We start from the raw sequence: 16,618 nt of genomic DNA on the forward strand, positions 1-16,618 counted from the left end.
GCAACCATGCTGAAACAAATATGTGCTATAGAAAAGTCACCTTTAACAGTTATTCCAGATAATATAACAACAATAAAAGATAAAACACTGATTAACACTCGATGATGGATATAATGTTGGCGATATTAAAGTAATCCTGGTGGAACTGGTCCAAAGACCCAGATCCAGGATCAGACCAGCTTCTCCCAGTGCTGTCAGTCACCATTGGCAGGGACTCCATGACTGACCTCAGATCAGCGTCTAGACAGCACTCTCCTCCTGCTCCATCCTCTGGGCTGCTCTCTCCTCTCCTGGCCCAGCTTCAGCACTGGAATGCAGGGAGACCAGCTGCATGCTCCCCCTCTCTACAGGCTTCCTGGGGGTCTGAAGAGACACAACACAAGAGACTCAGGAAAAGGGGAAAACCCAGAGAAATGTGACATGAACCAACGACAGTACCTTGAAGTACAGATAGAGGGCAGTGTTGGACATCAGCAGAGTCAGCAGCACCACCACCACTCTGATGATGAAAGCTGGCAGAGGATTGGCTGGAACAGAAACACAGCGGATGAAGAGAATGATCATCATCCGATCAGACTGTCAACCAAGGTAAAGACACATCCTGTAACTTCCATCTCCAGTATAAAGTGCTGCTACTTGTTTTTAGAGTGTGGAGATGAGCAGTGACCTAGGTGAGTGTGGAGATGAGCAGTGACCTAGGTGAGTGTGGAGATGAGCAGTGACCTAGGTGAGTGTGGAGATGAGCAGTGACCTAGGTGAGTGTGGAGATGAGCAGTGACCTAGGTGAGTGTGGAGATGAGCAGTGACCTAGGTGAGTGTGGAGATGAGCAGTGACCTAGGTGAGTGTGGAGATGAGCAGTGACCTAGGTGAGTGTGGAGATGAGCAGTGACCTAGGTGAGTGTGGAGATGAGCAGTGACCTAGGTGAGTGTGGAGATGAGCAGTGACCTAGGTGAGTGTGGAGATGAGAAGTGACCTAGGTGAGTGTGGAGATGAGCAGTGACCTAGGTGAGTGTGGAGATGAGCAGTGACCTAGGTGAGTGTGGAGATGAGCAGTGACCTAGGTGAGTGTGGAGATGAGCAGTGACCTAGGTGAGTGTGGAGATGAGCAGTGACCTAGGTGAGTGTGGAGATGAGCAGTGACCTAGGTGAGTGTGGAGATGAGCAGTGACCTAGGTGAGTGTGGAGATGAGCAGTGACCTAGGTGAGTGTGGAGATGAGCAGTGACCTAGGTGAGTGTGGAGATGAGCAGTGACCTAGGTGAGTGTGGAGATGAGCAGTGACCTAGGTGAGTGTGGAGATGAGCAGTGACCTAGGTGAGTGTGGAGATGAGCAGTGACCTAGGTGAGTGTGGAGATGAGCAGTGACCTAGGTGAGTGTGGAGATGAGCAGTGACCTAGGTGAGTGTGGAGATGAGCAGTGACCTAGGTGAGTGTGGAGATGAGCAGTGACCTAGGTGAGTGTGGAGATGAGCAGTGACCTAGGTGACTGCTACTGACACATTCTGGAGGTGTCTTCCTGCAGAACAGGACTCAAATTAGTCCTGTTAGGTTTCCTCAAGACCAGCCCCCACTAAGTTTCCAGAAATGTTTAAAGGCAGCCCCTTTGATGGACTTAAAAGTCGCAGGTTGTGCTTTTAAACTCCAGTCTCACTAACCTGCTACAGTGAGAGAGAGGAGCTCACTCTCAGAGGTGAAGTTATGAGAGAAAACGTAGACTTCATAAACACAGCTGTAGTTTCCTTGGTGGGCATGGTCTGCAGCAGGAAAGAGGAAGTTGGCAGAGTGATTGACAGCTGTGAGGGTGTGTCTCAGGGTTGTGTTGGAGCCAGTGAAGGTGAGGTGGAAGGAGCCTCCTGGGTACTGTGGCTGGATGGAGCAGGTGATGGTGAAGCTGTGGTCCCTGAACACCTGCAGCCCCTGCTGCTGGTCCTGGGAGACCCCTAGCATGGAGGAAGACAGGGAGATTCTGGGCTGGAACAGGATATCTGTAAACAAAGGAGTAAAGAGACAAAGGAGTAAAGGGAGAACATTTCAAAAGCTGGACAAACACCTCTCTTTCAGCTGTGATAATCCCACCAGCATGGAACGATAAGCAATAACATCACGATACCGGATACTGTTCCTGATTACACCTGCAGGGGGCAGTAGTCTGTTGTAAACCTTTACTACATTTAGTCATTTTAGCAGACGCTCTTATCCAGAGCTGTGGCTATTAACAGCTGCTGTGACTGTGAATAAACCAATATTGTGTTTATTACCTGAGCAGATCACCTCCTCGGTGGAGACACTGTAATACCTTCTATTCAGGGCTCCACACTCCCTCAGTGCAGACTCAGACCCAACACAGTGAGATATAAACTCCCATTTAGCACGTTGTTTATCACTACTAATGCTTCTTGTTGAAACAACAGAGCCACAGTCCAGCTGTCTGCACACTACAGCTGCAGCATTTAGGTTCTGGTCCAGAGTCCGGTTCCAGTCATCTCTGTCCACTCTCCTCCACTGTCCCTGGTGTTTCATCTCCACTCTGCCAACACAGCGACCATCTCCTCCCTCCAACCTCACATCATCTGGCCCTGGAGAGACAGGAGACAGTCAGGTCCTCTGACTCTGTATCCTGACAAAATACTGCATTCATCTTGGAAAGACTAACTGCTTCTTCCAGTACCTGAGCAGGTGAGTCCAACAGCACTGCCAGGTGAGCAGGTGTTTCTAGCTGAGTCTGAGGTGTCACAGTCCAGGAGACGGGACTCCGTGCCTCCACACTGGAACTCTTTATCCCAGAGTGGACCTTTCCCTTCTCCATAGAGCGCCCCCTGGAGGGCTGAAGGAGCCCCACAGCCAAGCTGCCGACAGACCACCTCTGCATCCAGCCTGTCAAAGTCAGCTTCACACACTGAGACCCACGACTGATCAGACCTTACCTCCACTCTGCCAGAGCACAGACCAGCTCCCTCCACAAGCCTCACAGACTCTGAAGGAAGAAATGTCATAAAGATGAACATGGATGCATGTGTTCTTGGGGTGTGCTCAATGTGGACTGTGTGATGGTGGAGGGTCTCCTGATAGGAGGAGGCATATGGGGGTGGACTCAACCATAGATATATATATAAACACTAGAGTCTAGAACGTCCGCACATGGCGGCCATCTTGCTACAGTCAACTCGCTCACCCATAACATTGTGTTGAATCTACATGTACCTTTTAAATGACCATAACTTGCGTGTGTCAACCGATTTTGAAACGGTTTGGTTTGTTATCAACGTCAGAGATGTCGGTATGCCACTGCATACTTCTATTCTATAAAATAAAAAAAACATAATTATTCATAAGTATGCAGTGGCATACATCTCTGACGTTGATAACAAACCAAACCGTTTCAAAATCGGTTGAAAATTGAGCAAGTTATGGTCATTTAAAAAGTACATGTAGCATCAACACAATGTTATGGGTGAGCGAGTTGACTGTAGCAAGATGGCCGCCATGTGCGGACGTTCGACTCCGTTGACCGGCAACGCGGACGAGACATCTAGTGTTTATATATATCTATGGACTCAACTATTATGACATGTGCAGTTATCCTTCCAGACCCCCAATTTAAACACTGGATGTTATATATATTTAGCAGAACAAGTAACATTTTGGATCTTCTGAGAGAATACTTTAGTTTCCCTTGATCCATTTCAATATGCTTAAACCTAAGGATAATCACTTTAACAGATAGCAGCATTGTACTCAGTAAGATGAGAAAACTTTCATTAGCATTTCATAACAACGTAAAAAAGTATCTAATGTAGAGAACGGACAGCTACTGTGACAAGTTGAGACTCAGTAATGTGTGACTGCCAACATCATCAGCTGAATATAACAACATTATGTGTGTATTACCTGAGCAGGTCACCTCCACGATAGAGGGAGCGGAATGTACATACTTTGCATCCACTGTTACACACTCCCTCAGTGCAGACTCAGACCCAACACAGCGAGATTCAAACGGCCATACATTATGTTCTTTAATATCACCAATTCTTCCAGTTGAAACAGCAGAGCCACAGTCCAGCTGTCTGCATACTACAGCTGCAGTTCTCAGGTCCCAGTGAGACCAGGTGTCCACTCCCTTCCACCTTCCCCTGTGTTTAATCTTCACTACACTAGCACAGCGACCATCTCCTCCCTCCAACCTCACATCATCTGGCCCTGGAGAAAGACAGGAGACAGTCAGGTCCTCTGAATCTCTGTATCCTGACAAAATACTGGATTCATCTTGGAAAGACAAACTGCTTCTTCCAGTACCTGAGCAGGTGAGTCCAACAGCATTGCCAGGTGAGCAGGTGTTTCTAGCTGAGTCTGAGGTGTCACAGTCCAGGAGACGGGACTCCGTGCCTCCACACTGGAACTCTTTATCCCAGAGTGGACCTTTCCCTTCTCCATAGAGCGCCCCCTGGAGGGCTGAAGGAGCCCCACAGCCAAGCTGCCGACAGACCACCTCTGCATCCAGCCTGTCAAAGTCAGCTTCACACACTGAGACCCACGACTGATCAGACCTCACCTCCACTCTGCCAGAGCACAGACCAGCTCCCTCCACAAGCCTCACAGACTCTGAAGGAAGAAATGTCATAAAGATGAACATGGATGCAATCAGGGTTCTTGGGGGGTTCTTATGGTGGATGATGGTGATGGTGGTGGAGGGAGGGAGGGGGGTGGGGGGGCAGGGTCATGAAATAGTTGGAGACATTTGGGGGTGAGGGGGTGGAGACATTTGGGGGTGAGGGGGTGGAGACATTTGGGGGTGAGGGGGTGGAGACATTTGGGGGTGAGGGGGTGGAGACATTTGGGGGTGAGGGGGTGGAGACATTTGGGGGTGAGGGGGTGGAGACATTTGGGGGTGAGGGGGTGGAGACATTTGGGGGTGAGGGGGTGGAGACATTTGGGGGTGAGGGGGTACAAACTATTATGACATGTTCAGTTATCCTTCCAGTTCCCCCTGATTCAAATACTGGATGTAATTTAGCAGGACAAATAACATTGTGTATATTCCTAAAGTGTCCCTTGATCCATTTCAATATTTCTTAACATGAAGTTAATCACGTGAACATATTCCAGCCTTGAAACTAGTCAGACTAGAAAACCTTAATATATTATTTAATAACAATATAAACTAGAGAGGGTACAATTTCTGGTGAAATTGTAGGGTGTGCTTGCTTGCGTCGGTTGCACAGGGGTCCGTTTTTGAATGATATTTTTAAAACTGATATTTCTGTATATTTTATATAAAAATGCATACTTATTATTTATAAAAATTACATAGATTTAAAAGCATTTTTTTTTGCTGCTCATTTCCAACTGAAAATACGAGTGAAGTGTAGAATGAAATGGATCTTCTCATTTCCCCTGCAAAAGGCATCCTCATCGTTGAATCAAAACGAATAAATTTGGCAGACCGGTGTAAAAATTGACCTAATCTCTATGACGTAAACGTCCTTTTAAGTTTTTCCCTTCTCGTGATATTTTCATGCATTTAGCCTACTCATATTGCATTCATTCATGAATAAAGAATCCCCTTTGAAGATTATTCTACGACGTTACCGGCAGTAGAAGATTGAATCGCGATTCAAACAGTACCATCTTCTAACTGAAAATATGCCCCCAAAAACGTAAATAAGCTTGACATTTATTTAGTGGAAAATTGCTTTCATGAAAAGCTCACTGGTAGTAGCGATCATTAAGTAACAACAGTAACAACGCAAAGTGCGCTATCCCTGTGTGGAGAAGCTGCCCCGGTAAATTGTACTACTACAGTACAGTAGACTACTGCTGTGTTCGTCTTGGTAGCGATTGCGTTGGTTGAATTGGATTTAACGTTCCGTTGTACGGTTTAGGCTGAAATTAATTATTTTCATGAACAGATTGACAAAGTTTAGGCTGTGGCAATGAAGTTAAGGTTAGCAGTTAGATAGACTTTTGATTTAAGTAAGGGGAGTGCCGAACATGTTCTGTCGCCGTTTGACTTCCTACAGCTGTGTAGATGTTTTTGTAGTGTCTCGCGTAGGCTACAGCGTTGCAGTGAGCAACACTGGTTTGAAACCACAGGTAATGATAATTTCACCCACAAATCGTTTACTTGTAATGTAATGTCATAATAAATCCTACAACGAAAATGTATTTGTGAGGAATGTTTATTTTAAAGATTGAAAACAGATGCATCATAGACCACTATAGTATGTGTTGCCCGGGCAACAGAGGCTAATGTCATGATGCTAATGCTTCAGTGAAATAGTAGACTACCGTTTCCAAAAGTAAATGTGGGCCTACTTCCTTAATAATATAAGCTAATATTGTACATTACATTTCATAATTGTGTTTCACATCACAAAGTAAAATGAGTAAATAGTTATCACCCTGGCCTCTTTGCTTGTGGCGTTTCTGCAGCTGCCTTGCAGTAAAGCTATAGTTAGCCTAGCTATCCCCCAAGTTAACAGATGTGAAACGAATGTTCTGCTACAGGTAGTCACGCGTGTTTTCGTGACGTTAGTGACGCAGTGACGTTAGTAACGTCAGTGACTGTGGCTAGCAAATTAGCCACCGTTAGCTTCACTTTTCGCCACAAAAACTTAACTGAAGCCTAAACGATGCAACGGAACATAAATTCCAATAGAAGCAACTCAATCGCTACCAAGACGAAACTTTTGACACCGCCGTTGTGTATGTAGTCCAAATATTGACTGAGTTTTAGGGGGGCGAAAATAAATAATAAAAATAAATAAATATATATGTGAGAGAACAAAGGTTGTGCCCTTGCCGAAGGCAACGCACACCCAATAAATATGTTGTAAATTACTGACAGCTACTGTGACAGGTTGAGACTGATGTGTGACTGCCAACATCATCATCAATATAACAACATTGTGTGTGTATTACCTGAGCAGATCACCTCCAGGGTTTGGAAGTCTTGACGCTCTGTCACCAATGTTCCACACTTCCACAGTGCAGACTCAGACCCATCACAGCGAGAGTTAAACCTCCATGTAAGTTTTTTACCACCTCTATTATATATTATTCCTGTTGAAACAGCAGAGCCACAGTCCAGCTGTCTGCACACTACAGCTGCAGCTCTCAGGTCCCAGACAGACCGCCCGTCCACTCTCTTCCACTCTCCCTGGTGTTCAATCTCTACATTACCAACACAGAGACCATCTTCTCCCTCCAACCTCACATCAAAACCTGGAGAGAGACAGGAGACAGTCAGGTCCTCTGACTCTATGTCCAGTCCTGTCCAGAAACAACCCCTGACCTTTAACCCCAAACCTAACATAGTTGTGTTTCCGTAGACTGACACACAGACACTAGACTAGGTCATGTACTTTCATAAGTCAAAACAGTAGTGTCTTTAACAGCATGTTAGTTGCCATGGTAGCATGTTCTACCAACCTGGAGGTTCATCAGTGAGTTCATCCTGGAGACCTGAGGAGACAATGTAGAACAGAACCTCAACATGACTTTATATCATTACACCAGCACTGTGTATACTAACATACAGTACTGTATGTCTACACCAGCACTGTGTATACTAACATACAGTACTGTATGTCTACACCAGCACTGTGTATACTAACATACAGTACTGTATGTCTACACCAGTGCAAGACAGCTCTGTTACCACAACGTCCATAGGTATAGTTTGGCCAGACGTCCAATCAATATTCCTTCAATAAACGATTGTTTGTGTAAACACGCACTGTTATATCATAAATTATAGTTATATACATACTGTATACTTCTAATCTAAAAATAGTATTATACATTGCATTACATAAAATGCATAATTAAATACATGAATACACAATCTGTTCACTTTGTCTTATTAGGATCTACTAACTCATCAAATGTGAGGTCAACCAATAGTTTGAACAATATTACTAATTTGATGGATTACAAATTATTTAGTAAAGGATCTTTCAGATCCTATTCAGATTTCCTCCATAATGCCCAGTATTTTTGGTCACACACACACACACCCCTCCTGGTTGTAGAGAACCTGTTAGCTGGTTAGCTGGTAGCTGTGTGCTGCCTGGAACAGCCCCTGTAGCTAATGCTGTCCTGTGTTCAGTCTGTGAATGTGTGTGGTAGTGTGTGTTCAGTCTGTGTGAGTGCCTGTGGTAGTGTGTGTGGTTGTGTGTGTGGTTGTGTGTGTGGTATTGTGCGTGCCGGTGTGCGTGAGTGTGTACCTGTGTGTGAGGGTTAGTGTGTGAGGGTTAGTGTGTGTGAGGGTTAGTGTGTGAGGGTTAGTGTGTGAGGGTTAGTGTGAGTGAGGGTTAGTGTGTGAGGGTTAGTGTGTGAGGGTTAGTGTGTGTGGGTTAGTGTGTGAGGGTTAGTGTGTGAGGGTTAGTGTGTGAGGGTTAGTGTGTGTGAGGGTTAGTGTGTGAGGGTTAGTGTGTGAGGGTTAGTGTGTGAGGGTTAGTGTGTGAGGGTTAGTGTGAGTGAGGGTTAGTGTGTGTGAGGGTTAGTGTGTGAGGGTTAGTGTGTGAGGGTTAGTGTGTGAGGGTTAGTGTGAGTGAGGGTTAGTGTGTGTGAGGGTTAGTGTGTGAGGGTTAGTGTGTGAGGGTTAGTGTGTGAGGGTTAGTGTGAGTGAGGGTTAGTGTGTGTGAGGGTTAGTGTGTGAGGGTTAGTGTGTGAGGGTTAGTGTGAGTGAGGGTTAGTGTGAGTGAGGGTTAACAAAATTTCAAACAGACCTATCGAAATGGGGATCCCATTTTCGGGGATAAAAACCACTCCACCCCGCTGCCCCCTAGTCTAACTTGAATAACAAAACCGTCCCCAGCAAAATCCCACTTTCGGGCGAATAACCGGGAATTTGACAACCTGTCCACATTCATAAAGTCAAACACACTTTCACAAGTGCCCTGGGTAGTTTTCATTTTTCCTCCTCTAGTGAGTTTTTCTGTTTTTTTTCCCTTGTCTTCCTTGAGGGTTTAGGTTGGTTGAGGGGCAGTTCTGTGGGTGTATGTGAAGCCCTCTGTGACGTTGCTTGTAAAAAGTGCTATACAAATACATTTTGGTTTAATTTGATTAGTTTGTGTGTGTGTGTATAAGAGTGAGTGCCCGTTGTAGTCTTTGAGTGTGTGTGTATGTGAAGGTTAGTGTGTGTGTGAGTGCAATATAGTGTGTTTCAGTGAGAGTGGGTGTGAGAGAGTATATTTGTGTTTATATATATTTATTTATTAACAACAGCTATGTTTAATATGCTGATTTCCTTCCTTTTAAAAAAACGTAACATTCTTGTTTCTAAAATACATTAACGTGGGTGTAGGAGCCAATTGGGTCCTTTTGCGTATTTGAGTTGACATTTTGTGTGACCAGTTTGTGTGACTGTTACTAGTAATGATTTAATTTGTATCGAATTAGCCTGAATTAGGACGTTGTAATTGTTTCTGAGTGTGTGCCCCCTATAGGTCAGACATTTACTGGCATCAGGATAAAGGTGTGACAGGCCAAGGAGAGGAGAGGGTTCCGGCCTGCGCATACCATCATTGACCGTGATCGGGAAGCGTAACCAGGAAACGTGCAGAGCAGTGAACTGATTATAACGATAAAGACAATACTTTACTTTACTTTTGATGGAGCTTGCGAAATAAATGGAATCAAGTTCACTAAATCCACGTCTCCTGGACTTTATTCATATCACGCGTCAAGATACAATCACCGGGACTCCAAGAAGTGGTCAAACAGATTAGCAAAGGTTTAACCATTACAGTGGGTCTATACCAGTATAGGACAGTACTATATACACTAATACAGGTATGTACCAGTATAGGACAGTACTATAGTACATACACTAATACCGGTCTATACCAGTATAAGACAGTACCATATACACTAATACAGTTATATACCAGTATAGGACAGTATTAAATATAGTAATCCATGTTTGTACTGTATCCTACACTGTACAGATACAACAGAGCCCTACCTGTGCTCCAGAACATGACCACCAGCATCAGGACAGGAACCATCTCTCTCTCAGACTGGGTCTCCACTGGGCTGTAGAAGACTTCTGACTGGGAGTGGACTGAGGGCCGAGGATGGAAACAGCAGCTTCTATAATCCATATCTCTTCTATTTCCTGTGATGCATTTCCTCAATTCTTCCAGCTAATCGGCCATCATTGATTTAGTTCTCATAAGCAAGCTGTCACTAGGGTTCCCTATCTCTGGAACAATCTACCAACCCATGTTGGAGAGTCAGACAGTATTAATATTGAAGTCTAAAGATGTGTTTATGAAGTGTGTACCATAGGCAGACAACCTGTTTTGGCCTGTTGTCTCCATGTGTGCGTCTTTGAAAGTGTGTGTGTACATGAGAGAGAGACTGTGTATGAGAGAGTGTAGCCCGATTCCCTCACCGCTCAGCCACCTGACTCCCGATGCAGGGAGTTTGCAGGGTGCTGTAGCTCTCTGGGTGATGAGATGCAGGGAGTTTGCAGGGTGCTATAGCTCTCTGGGTGATGAGATGCAGGGAGTTTGCAGGGTGCTGTAGCTCTCTGGGTGATGAGATGCAGGGAGTTTGCAGGGTGCTGTAGCTCTCTGGGTGATGAGATGCAGGGAGTTTGCAGGGTGCTGTAGCTCTCTGGGTGATGAGATGCAGGGAGTTTGCAGGGTGCTGTAGCTCTCTGGGTGATGAGATGAAGGGAGTTTGCAGAGTGCTGTAGCTCTCTGGGTGATGAGATGCAGGGAGTTTGCAGGGTGCTGTAGCTCTTTGGGTGATGAGATGCAGGGAGTTTGCAGGGTGCTGTAGCTCTCTGGGTGATGAGATGCAGGGAGTTTGCAGGGTGCTGTAGCTCTCTGGGTGATGAGATGCAGGGAGTTTGCAGGGTGCTGTAGCTCTCTGGCTCCCTCTACAGCAGGATACAGGAAGTATCACCCAAAGGATCTTTTAAATAATTGTAATAACAGTCACTATAAAATATTCATCAACAACTTATCTGATTATGTTAATTCTATTATGCATTTTTATTGAAAATAAATCGCAGTTCAGTCAGGGCGTAGTTGTGTCAACTGCTGTTTCCTTGTCAGGTATCTTATTGTTTCTGACTAACATCCTCGTGTTTGTTGCAGTGATGCTCCTGTGCTCATTCCTGACAGGTGAACCAGACGTATAGGTGAGACTGCTTTAATTAAAGTAACTAACAACAACTGTTTTGTAAGAAAAACCCAAATGATTACAACTCAAGCATGGCTAAACTCATCAGTCATTGTCTTGGTTCTAACAAATGTTTGCAACAGTATTATATTTTAAATAATTTGATGGTAGATCCTGTACTCATTTTCAATTTCAACTTTATTTTAGTTCCCACATTTTAACTGAAAATTGTAAATTTGTAAATATCTTTCCATAAATAGTACAGTATCAATAATAGTAACTTTGGAAAAGCTTTTATTTTATTTGTGTCACTCAGCTGACACTGTTTAGAGAGACACACCTTGTATAATAACATTTAGATTGGTGTTCATGATATCTTCATTAAAAGGATGAACTGTTAAGATTAGCAGCAAATCCACATTTACATTTTAGTTCCTTGGCTTGTGCCATTTCAGTTCCCAAAGTCTTCCTCTCTTCACGTACAAACTGGAACGGTACGCAAGGGTAAACCGTGTGTTCAGTCCCAGCGCAGCAGGCGCAAACACACGTCTGGTCCTCTCTACAGAACAGCTCAAGGGGCATCTCGTCTGTCCTACACACCCTGTCCTCCAGGTTCTCTTCAGGGTGCATCATCTGGTGCTCCCTACACACCCTGTCCTCCAGGTTCTCTTCAGGGTGCATCATCTGGTGCTCCCTACACACCCTGTCCTCCAGGTTCTCTTCAGGGTGCATCATCTGGTGCTCCCTACACACCCTGTCCTCCAGGTTCTCTTCAGGGTGCATCATCTGGTGCTCCCTACACACCCTGTCCTCCAGGTTCTCTTCAGGGTGCATCATCTGGTGCTCCCTACACACCCTGTCCTCCAGGTTCTCCTCAGGGTGCATCATCTGGTGCTCCCTACACACCCTGTCCTCCAGGTTCTCTTCAGGGTGCATCATCTGGTGCTCCCTACACACCCTGTCCTCCAGGTTCTCTTCAGGGTGCATCATCTGGTGCTCCCTACACACCCTGTCCTCCAGGTTCTCTTCAGGGTGCATCATCTGGTGCTCCCTACACACCCTGTCCTCCAGGTTCTCTTCAGGGTGCATCATCTGGTGCTCCCTACACACCCTGTCCTCCAGGTTCTCTTCAGGGTGCATCATCTGGTGCTCCCTACACATCCTGTCCTCCAGGTTCTCTTCAGGGTGCATCATCTGGTGCTCCCTACACACCCTGTCCTCCAGGTTCTCTTCAGGGTGCATCATCTGGTGCTCCCTACACACCCTGTCCTCCAGGTTCTCCTCAGGGTGCATCATCTGGTGCTCCCTACACACCCTGTCCTCCAGGTTCTCCTCAGGGTGCATCATCTGGTGCTCCCTACACACCCTGTCCTCCAGGTTCTCTTCAGGGTGCATCATCTGGTGCTCCCTACACACCCTGTCCTCCAGGTTCTCTTCAGGGTGCATCATCTGGTGCTCCCTACACATCCTGTCCTCCAGGTTCTCCTCAGGGTCGACCAGCTGGTGTCTCTTCAGACCTGAGACTCTCTGGTGAGGCTCCAGGTGGGTCTCACAGGAGGACGTCTGACACTCCAGGCAGGACTTTAGGGCCTTGAGTTTGGCCTTGGTGCAGACATCACAGGACACCTCTCCTGGCCTGGCAGGGTGGTGGTTCCTGCTGCCTTCGGCTGTAGCTGACCTCCTGAACTGATCCACCATCTCAGAGATAAACGTATTCACTTTCAGCTCAGGTTTTATGGAGAACCTGCCCCTCCCCTCTCCAGAACCTGAGAGGCCTGTGGAACACTGGGTAGTTCTAGAACCTGAGAGATGACAGACTCACCCTACAGAACTGGAGGGAGGAAGGAAGGGAGAGGGGGGAGGAAGAGAGAGGGGGGAGAGAGAGGAAGAAAGAGAAGGGGAGGAAGAAGGAACTGCCTGTAACTGTTTTTAGAACCTGTTCCCCTATCTTGGTCATCCTACACCTCTTGTCAGCTAACTCAGAATGGAGGAGAGGAGACACAAGAGGAACACAGCACCTTCTACACCCCCCCCCGGACAGCGCGTCTTGGTTCACCCATCTGTGGAAGTTTAGTTTTGCAGGCCAGACAAGGGAGGTTCCTCTTGGCTTTGAGGTTTGGGGGGAGGGGGAAATTCTGCGGGGAGGAACTGGGTGAGGAGGGGGGAAAAGGAGAGAGAAGGGGGCTAGGTCAGTGAGGGAGGAGAACGGAGAAAGAGGGGGAGAGTTGAGAGGAACAGAGAGAGAGAGGAGGGGGGGAAGTGGGCCTGTGGTTGTGGTTGGTGTTCTGGGGGAATGAGGGAGGCTGATGTAGAGCATTAAGACCTGTGGTATTACTGCTGACGCACATGGGAGACAGGGAGAGAGGGGAGGGGAGGGGAGGGGAGGGGAGGGAGGGAGGGGAGGGAGGGGAGGGAGGGAGGGAGGGAGAGGTGGAGGGAGGGAGGGAGGGAGGGAGGGGAGGGAGGGAGGGAGAGGTGGAGGGAGGGAGGGAGGGGGAGGGGAGGGGAGGGGAGGGGAGGGGAGGGGAGGGGAGGGGAGGGGAGGGGAGGGGAGGGGAGGGGAGGGGAGGGGAGGGGAGGGGAGGGGAGGGGAGGGGAGGGGAGGGGAGGGAGAGGTGGAGGGAGGGAGGGAGGGAGGGGTGAGAGAAGAGTGAGTGAAGGTAGAGGGAGGTTGGAGAGAGATAAAGAAAGAGGGATGGGAGAGAGAGGGAGGGAGGAGAGAGAGAAAGGGTAAGAAGTGATGGAATCTCTGTCTGGAAGTTTTAACCCAGAGGAAAGGTCAAGAAGCCACAGACACCAAATATGCTTATTACACTAGAACACAGAACACACTAGAATATATTAAAGTCCACTAGAGTAAAGTAGAGTCCACACACACACAAGGGCACAAACACATTCCTCCACGAGGAAAGAGGGGTGTGTCGGTTTCCCTCCTGTGGGCAGCCCCCCTGTCCTCCCTCCCCCCCTGCTGTCCCTCTGTGTGACTGAGCATGTCTGGGAGTGGGCCTGCAGAGTGGCTGCTGCCACTCTAGGGACAGTGTTTGGGTTTGCTGCTATGGTGAAACCATTAGCAGACTGGAGACCTTGTTTATGTGTTCTGGTTTATGTTGTGTATGTTTGCTCTTCACAATGTTTGTGTGCGTGTGTGTGTGTGTGCGCGCGCAAATGTGTGTGCGTATGCGTGTGAGAGCATGCCCTGTTTATACTGTATGTGTGTCCTGTATATGTGTGTGTGTCTGTGTGTGTGTGTTTATGCGTGTGTGTGTGTATGCATGTGTGTGTATCCCCTCATGTAACTTGAATTATATCTCTGCTGTCAAGGGCTGGCTGACCGTGGGAATGCGGGTGGAGGATTTCTGTGGTATTTTTAATGTTTGTTATTAAATATTCCCCCATGGGACCATGACCAAACCCTCTCTCCCTCCTCCTCCCCTCTCGCGCCCTCTCTCCCTCCTCCCCTCTTTCCCCTTCTCCTTCCAGCCCCCTCTCTCCCTCATCCTCCTCCTCTCTCTCCTTCTTTCGTTACCTGGTTCTCCCCTCCTGACTCTGCTCCCTCTCCTTTTCCTCCTACCCCTCTTCTTTTCCTCTTCTCCCCCTGCTCCCTCTCTCCTCCTCTCCGTTACATTTTTCATTCCCTGGGAGGAAAGAGTGCCGGATCAGATAACCGCCCATCTCACGTTACCGTGGAGATCCGGGAAGAGCCGCAGACAACTGTTGCTGCAGCTGGGGTACAAACTCTCCATCCCTCTACCCCTTCATCCCTCTACCCCTCCATCCCTCTACCCCTCCATCCCTCTACCCCTCCACCCCTCCATCCCTCCATGCCTCTACCCCTTCATCCCTCCTCTCCTCCACCCCTCCACCCCTCCATCCCTCCATGCCTCTACCCCTTCATCCCTCCTCTCCTCCTCCCATCCATCCCTTTATTTCACATCACTACAGTTATCTTTACAAACAAGCTATTCTGTCCATATTCATCACACACACGGTCCCTCCCCCCCTCTTTCTCTCTCCTTCTCTCTCTCTTCCTCCAGCTGTCTGTTTTTGGACACTCACAAGGGTGCAATCACAGAACAGTTCTAAAAAACAAGGCCTTTCCTCTCCACAGACCCGTCCCACACACACACACACACACAATCACTCACTCACACACACACACAGATGTACTCACACAGACACACACACACACAGACGTACTCACACAGCGCCCCCTCCTGCTGTGTGTGTGTGTGTTTATCTCGGCAGGGACATTTCTGTGGTCCCTCACTGGGGCTTTCCCCTCCAGGGAACGTCATGGCGACGGCTAAAACAGGAATTCTTTTTTGGGACAGGAATCGTGATTGGAGCATACATCCCAGGGGTGTCTGTCAGAGCTGGATGAAGAGGGGGAGGAGGAGGACGAGAGGAGGACGAGAGGATGAGGAAAAGAGGAGGAGAGTAGGAGGAGAAGGAGAGGATGAGGAGAGGAGGATGAGGAGGAGAGGAGGGAGAGGAGGAGGAGGAGGAGGAGGAGGAGGAGGAGGAGGAGGAGGAGGAGGAGAGGAGAGGAGAGGAGAGGAGGGAGAGGAGGAGGAGGAGGAGAGGAGAGGAGGAGGGGGAGGAGAAGAGAGGAGGAGAGGAGGAGGAGGAGCGGGAGGAGAGGAGGAGGGGAAATTCACACATATTACAATAAAATCGATATGAGTATGAGTAAGTATGAAATATCTGTCCCCCCTTCTTTCCCCTCCCCCTCCCTCCCCGGAGGAAAAGCTGAAGGCCTACTACCACAGGAAGTAGAGTGGGCTGGGTGGAATTCTGGGATTGGAAAATCCTCCAGTGTTTCAGCTGTGACCATGTATTGAAACACGCTCCCAGTCTGTGTGTGTGTGTGGTGTTGTGTGTGGGGTGTTTTGTGTGTGTGGTTTTGTGTGTGTGCATGTGTGTGTGTGTAGGCGTGTGTTCGCGTGCCACCGTATTAGAATCCAGTCGGTGGAGGCCCCCGTGTTTGGAATGTTCCTCTCTGTTGTTCTTAGAACCAACATCAGAGTTCCATCTTCCAGTTCTGATCATCTGGCCTCCACCACACACGCATGCACACATACATACACACACACACACACACACACACGCATGCACACATACATACACAAACACACACACAAACACACACACACACAAACACACACACACACACACACACATACAGGAAATGACTCCATGATGCTGAGGGACCCCATACTGCCCAGGGGCAAGGCTGTCACCTCCCTTCTCCCCCTCCCCCAATGCTACACCCCTCCCCCCTCCCTCCCCCCTCCCTCCCCCACCATCAAATCCCCCCCTCCCACCTTCTCCTCCCCCCCAGCCATTCTGAGTGTATTATTTATTTTAGTTTGCCTGGGAGAGTTAAATATGGAATGTTTCAGCAACATAAAACACTTCCTGTTTTGACGAGTCTTTCACTGAAGCATTCCCCTCCACAGGCCGGCCCCCTCTCTCACTTAC

At 47.8% G+C, this 16,618-nt stretch overlaps 1 protein-coding gene across 1 annotated transcript; it reads right to left on the reverse strand.

The window, feature by feature from the left end:
- Positions 1–240: 240 nt before the first annotated feature.
- On the reverse strand, positions 241–9,998 carry LOC136945525 (scavenger receptor cysteine-rich type 1 protein M130-like). Its single transcript, XM_067239410.1, has 10 exons — positions 9,969–9,998; positions 7,430–7,462; positions 6,920–7,222; positions 4,295–4,600; positions 3,890–4,198; positions 2,670–2,975; positions 2,260–2,577; positions 1,657–1,986; positions 439–527; positions 241–363 (listed from the first exon to the last, which is right to left on the reverse strand). Exons 1-10 carry the CDS (start codon positions 9,994–9,996, stop codon positions 241–243), a joined length of 2,145 nt encoding a protein of 714 aa, XP_067095511.1. The 5' UTR covers positions 9,997–9,998.
- Between the last annotated feature and the right edge of the window lie 6,620 nt (positions 9,999–16,618).

This window comes from Osmerus mordax, chromosome 7 (assembly GCF_038355195.1).
Source record: "Osmerus mordax isolate fOsmMor3 chromosome 7, fOsmMor3.pri, whole genome shotgun sequence".
In the NCBI taxonomy this organism is placed as follows: Eukaryota; Metazoa; Chordata; class Actinopteri; order Osmeriformes; family Osmeridae; genus Osmerus; species Osmerus mordax.